The sequence below is a fragment of the Pygoscelis adeliae genome, unplaced genomic scaffold (genome assembly GCF_000699105.1).
Source record: "Pygoscelis adeliae isolate BGI_AS28 unplaced genomic scaffold, ASM69910v1 Scaffold208, whole genome shotgun sequence".
NCBI lineage: Eukaryota > Metazoa > Chordata > Aves > Sphenisciformes > Spheniscidae > Pygoscelis > Pygoscelis adeliae.
This window is the reverse complement of record NW_008825290.1, coordinates 1,801,514-1,807,131: the sequence shown is the minus strand read 5'-3', so window position 1 is coordinate 1,807,131 and position 5,618 is coordinate 1,801,514. Positions and strand designations below refer to the sequence as shown.

Genomic DNA, 5,618 nt, shown 5'->3' with positions numbered 1-5,618 from the left:
GGGCCGCGGCCGCCCGGCTGAGCAGGGGGAGCTGCCGCACCCACCCATGGGAGCGTCTTCAGTGGACTTATCGCTGTCGCTGTCCGAGCTGGAGCTGGGGCGCGGGCTTCGCCCTCGCTTCCTCTGCCGCTGGGAGGACCCCATTATTGGGAGCTGGGGGGGCCCAATGGGGCTGTTCCCGTGCCCGGGAGCGATCTGGCTGTCTCGATTCTTTGGGGGGCGTCCTGGACGTTTTGGAGGGCCTGCAGTTTTAGGGTTCTTCTTGGAGAAGAGCACTGAGGTCCTCCTGCCAACTTCATGTGCCGGGGTGGAAGAAGAATTGGGACCCAGACCTGGAAGAGGGAGGAGAAGGTGTCAGCTGCAGCTGGCAGGGACCGCACGGCAGCGGCATCAAGGAACAGCTTCATTTCTCGGGAACGTTGTCTCAGAAGATCCTCCATCCTGAGCTTTGCCATTCCTGTGCCCTCAGCGTCAAACTATCCAGTCTGCTGGCAGCAAAAGCTAGATGGGGACATCAAAGAACACTCCACCAGCCAGGTATGCCCTCCTTTCTCCCAGGCAGCACCTCACAGAAACAGAAGTCAAGAGCAGGCAAGCAGGACTAAACCTCTCCCACGACACGCAGCAGCTGAGAAGCTCCACTGCACCCTTGAAAGACAAAGGCCCTAAAACGCCCCCAGCTCGCGGAACGGCCTGCTTTTCCCGGTGCTTAGGGGGGCAGGACTGGGATGCAGAGGTGGCAAACCCCGGTGACACCTAGCAGTCCCTCCTGGTGCTTTTGCTGTGCTCCCCACGGAGCCCAGCTCAGCACCTCTGTCCAGGAGGCCAAGGAGCTGGTGGCTGGCCCACGTTTGGCTCCCAGCCCCGGGAGGGCGTTTGGAGCTCGGCAGTCGGTGCTGCTGCAACTCCCTCCCGTGCCCCCAAGCAGGACGGGACGCTGAAGGCAGCCTGCTCCCTAACGCCCCTACAGAAGGCAGCGTGGCAGAGCTGGCAGGAGGAAACAATCCATCTCACGCCCCACATCACACAGCTGGGACTCTCACGGCAAAGCACTCGGTCTCTGGAACGACATCCAGCTCCTCGGCCGCACGGGAGGCGAGCTCACCGGGTGAATGCTGACCGCAGCTGCGAACACCAGCGCCCTGCCGACTCTCCCCAGAGGCAAACGCACACCAGGCTGCAGCTGTTCCAGACGCAGGAGGTGGCCTCCTTCGGCTGCCAATCCCACCTGCTTGGCTGGTACGGCTCACTACCAACTACCCAGTGGGGTACTGTCCTCGGACGGGCACGCAGGCAGGGAGCCCGGGGAGGCGCAGACGTTGTACTCCGCACCCACCCCTACCTACGGGAGGCACTACGGGAAACGAGGAACCCTCTCAGGGGAATGGGAGATAAGGGACTGCCCCCCGAGAGGCCATCTGCCCTGCTCCTGAGGAGGAGCGAAGAGCGAGGTGTGTGCGGGGAGCTGCCCGCACAGCCCTCCTGCCTCGGGAGGTGCCTGGCAGGGCGGCCCCCCCCCCAGCCAGCCTGTCCAGAGGTGATTCTCCACCGCTCCCCAAAACCAGCAGTATTCTGGAGGGACCAGTACCTTTGCCAGTCTCCTGGCTGCTGCTCTCTTCTGCAGCGCTGTCTGTCTGCAGGTCCTTCTCGCAGGGGTTGTGCGACTGCAGGACTCCCCTGGCAGAGGAGCCGTGCCGCTCCAGCCCGTCTCGGCCCAGGTCCCGTGGGTGAGCGAGTTTCCGCCGTAGGACTGTGATCTCCTTCTTGATCATCTTGGCCCGGCGGGACCGTCCTATGCTCTGCTTGCCAGCATTGACCTCATCCAGCCGCTCCAGCAGGATCTTCAGCTGCTCCTCCAAGGGCAGGTGCTTCTGATTCTCCGAGAGCAGCAGCCGCACATCTTCTGGGGGAACAAAGGGGAGCAGATGGATGAAAAAAAACGGGAACTCTTTGGAGCTCCTCTACGTGAAAGGGCATGGGGCAATCCAGGTTCCCCACAGAAGGGAACCAGCTGACACGGTACCAAACACCTGCAAACACGGGAAGTTACCCTAAAAGACCTGGAGAAGGAGCCCTGGGGGAAGCAAGCCAGTTGGGACTGCTGGGGAAGGCAGGCCGAGCAGCAGCTTGGCGAATACCAGGGTTCCCATCGGCTGGGGCAAGGACACAGCAGGAAAAAGAAAGGGGGTTGTAACAGGAAAAACAAGAGTCAAAGGGATCCTGAAGCATTACAGAGCAGGGAAGTTCCCCTCACTGAGCCCATCCCATGCTGGAGCAGGGAGAGGGGGACCCTGAAAGATCCTTCTCTGACAAGCTCTTCCTGGCGGTGCTCCCCACTGCCCAGCAGAGACAAGCAGATCTACAACCACGGAGCCAGTGAGGTCTGGTTGAGGGGTATCAGGAGCTGTGTGGCAGCCAGCAAAGCCCACAGCTGGGGAGAGAGGGGGGAGCATACAGCTCTGACCAGGGGGAGTCAGTCCTTCTAGCCGGGCAGCACAGCAGGAGCCTCAGCAGCTCACGGCCAGTGCTGGGGACGGGGCGAGTGATGGTACCCGCGTCCCAGGCAGCCCCCTGCTCTGACCAAGAGGATGAGGGACCGAGGGACTGGCAGGACACACAAGCCACTGCCTAGAACCAACCTAATGGGGCCGATAGGCACCTGGCTAGCAAAGCCCCCACCTCTCTGGGGAGTGGGCACACACCGCCCAGGCATCCAACTGAACCTCCCGCGGGAGGCAGCTCCAACAGTCTCCCAGGTGCCCTGACTCTGCCCAGGCTTTTCCTCCGAGCAGCCCTCGTACCCCGGGACAGGGTATGAGCACCCACCGTCCTCGATGTCTTGGACCTGAGCCTCTTCCACCGTTACACAGTGGGGGAAGTGCATGCCTGTCTCAAAGTCAATGCCCATCTTCTCCGCCTGCCGGCGAGCCTGCCGGAGAACGGCGCCTCCTTGCTCCCGCAGGCGGATGGCTGCCCGGTAGAAGATTGTGTCTTTGGCATTGTATTTCAAACAGTTGTTGATGATCAGGTTGAAATCCTCCTCAAAGTCGTCAAAATTCAGATAGCGATAGGCTTCCAGGTTTTGTTTCATTGTCTGAAAATCCATCGGCTTCTTGATGTGATCCAGGTAGTCTGGGACCTGCATGAAGAAAGAGCCAGAGCTAAGAGCCCGGGAGCCATCAGTTAGCATTACCTGCTCCAAGAAAACAGTCGTTAGAGGAATCAGGTATCGCTCCCTGCGTTCTGCCCAAATGCACATCGGGGAATGCCGTCTGCTTTTGCAGCTTGAGGAACAGTAACGCCTCCGGACTAGGGAGCCCATGTGCTGTACTCAACATGTTAGAGCAGATACGCACTCTGAAGCATTTTTAAGGCTCCAGCGCACATGCCAGCATCCCGTCCTCTCCTCCTGTCTGCGGGCAGCTGGGATCCAGAACGCTACACGGCATTCCCCAGGGGAGGAAGCCACAAGCGCAGCCCCCGGGGGCGAGGCTGAGTGCAGACAAGTAAAACAGAACCGTCCAGGCAGCAGCAATGGCTGCAGGTGGGACCGTGCGGCCTTCCTCCCCACCGCTGTCAAGACATCTCCATGCCGACCTGCTGCCAGAGCCGTGCAGAGCCAGCACGGCCTTTCCCCACCTCCCCAGGCGGGCACTAGGTGACGGTCTCAGGAATCATTTCCCTTGCCCCCAGCAGTGACAGTCTGGGGGTCAAACCCGTTTCTGTGCTGTGCTCAGTCTGTCGCCTAGCAGGGGCCTTCACGGGAGGACAGGTAAGAGCGTGCCGCCTGCCAAGGGCCGGCATTCTGCCTTTCCCAGCGGGGATCCCCAACCGCTCACAGACACTGGGGAGTCACCAGCAACACGCGCAGAGAAAGAGCCGAGTGCTGTGCTCCTGGCCGGCACCAGCTCAGCTGTTCCGCATTCAGCTCGCCCGGGAGGGGCATCGCTGCACAGCCCCCTTGGGTGAGTGGTGCTGGGATGCGCGAGCCAGCACCAGGCTGCCCGGGGGAGCTTCCGGACCAGAGAGCACCCGGGGCAGCCCTTGGCACGAGCAAGGGACAAGTTTGAGTGAAGTAGAAATCTGGGGGAGGGGGTTCTTACTTCGTAGATTTCTGTTACCTCAGACAGAGGGACCGGCTCGCTGAAGATGTTGCCCGTGTCTTTCTCCTGCAGCTGTTCAAGCGTCTTGCGGAGGAGGATGAGGAAGGGGGTCAGCTGCATTTCCAGTGCCACCTGCTGCACTTTGATCTGAAACAGAAGAACAGAGCGGGGCTGAGACCCCTGCCCGGCAGCGGGGACAGTCCCCAGGGAGCAGCACTGCAGTCCTGCAGGACAGCGACACCTCTCCTGGCGCGAGGGGCAGGGACTGCACCTCACCCCCGTCTCTGGGGAGCAGAGGTGAAACACCAGCTCCAGCACCTGCGCGTGCCACCTCAGCCTTGCAGAACAGCCACCTTTGCTCAGAGCCGCTGGGGCAGGGCGCAGCACGGCCGAGGGGACCCCGGCACATGCCCTACAGCACTCTAAAGAGCCCATGCTCATGCCCACCCCAGCAGCTCCCCAAGGAGGGGCAAACGATCGTTACCGTCTCTCTCTTGAGCTTCTCCCGCTTGCGTATCAGCTCCACCAGCAAGCGTGCACGCTCTAGGTCATGGCGGAGGCGCTGCCATGACTTCAGCTGCTCCTTCAGGGCCCAGTTCTTATCCTCAGTGTCTCTCTGCGGGAATATCAGAGACCATGAGCTGATAGGAGATGTGTTCCCATCCCCACCTTCCTGACTGTGTGCTGGGGCTCTTCCCTGGCAAAGGGAACCGGCACGCCTGACCCGCTGGTTCAGCGAAGGTCCTGGTTCCCTTGTTGTAACCAAGGCGGGTGACTCAGAAACAGTCCGACCTCTGGCCAGAGCTGAATACCTGCTCCTTGGTCAGCAAGCCCTTAGGATGCCAGGAGGTGGACATCCCGAGCCTCTGGAAATACTCTTCCTAACATGACCGACTACCTGCAGCTGCCCAAGAGCACAGATCAACACCACCAGGGTCTGTGCTGCTGCTCAGAGCTCCAGCAAAGGGCAAAAAAGGAACACGGCTCTGGTTGCTTTCACTTCTGGAGCACCAAAAAATGCCAACTTTTATTCTGCCGTAGCCAAAGATGAGCAGAAGCAGTCTCAACTCTTCTCCAGCAAATAAAAATGAGAGGGAGCAAAGGCAGGAAAAAACCCTGCCCGGCCACAGTCCTCAAAGGGCTCAGAAAGAAAGATTTAGAGCTCAGACAGGGAGCCAGACGAAAAATCTTCCTCTCTGGCACCAGAGACTTCACATCTGTGAAGTGCTGACTAAGGGCTGAGGCAGACAGCGGGCTGGAAGCAGCACCCACAGGGAGCGCTCCTGGAGTGGTTTCAGAAACTGGAAGCGAGGCCTTGGTTCCTTCCAGACTGTTTCTGGAACCTCCAGCCACCTCTCTCGACACTCGCTGACACAGCAGCCTCAGACTAGAGCCATTTCTGACAGCTTTGCCGCCGCCACCGGCTAAATGTGGGCACGAGGAAGGAGCTAACTTCTGCGCGGCAGCGTGAGAGGGCAGGATTCCCTTCCCATGGCAGGCTGCCAACGGCGTCGC

At 60.4% G+C, this 5,618-nt stretch overlaps 1 protein-coding gene across 1 annotated transcript in view; it reads right to left on the bottom strand.

The window, feature by feature from the left end:
* Positions 1-5,618, bottom strand: part of BRPF1 (bromodomain and PHD finger containing, 1) — a gene marked incomplete at its 3' end in the record, with an annotated part of 18,094 nt that overhangs the window by 817 nt on the left and 11,659 nt on the right. Inside the window, exons 7-11 of the mRNA XM_009329951.1 lie at positions 4,588-4,719; positions 4,104-4,250; positions 2,827-3,139; positions 1,589-1,903; positions 36-332 (exon numbers count right to left, since the gene is read on the bottom strand). Coding sequence (XP_009328226.1) covers positions 36-332; positions 1,589-1,903; positions 2,827-3,139; positions 4,104-4,250; positions 4,588-4,719 — 1,204 coding nt within the window. The remainder of the gene's footprint in view (positions 1-35; positions 333-1,588; positions 1,904-2,826; positions 3,140-4,103; positions 4,251-4,587; positions 4,720-5,618) is intronic.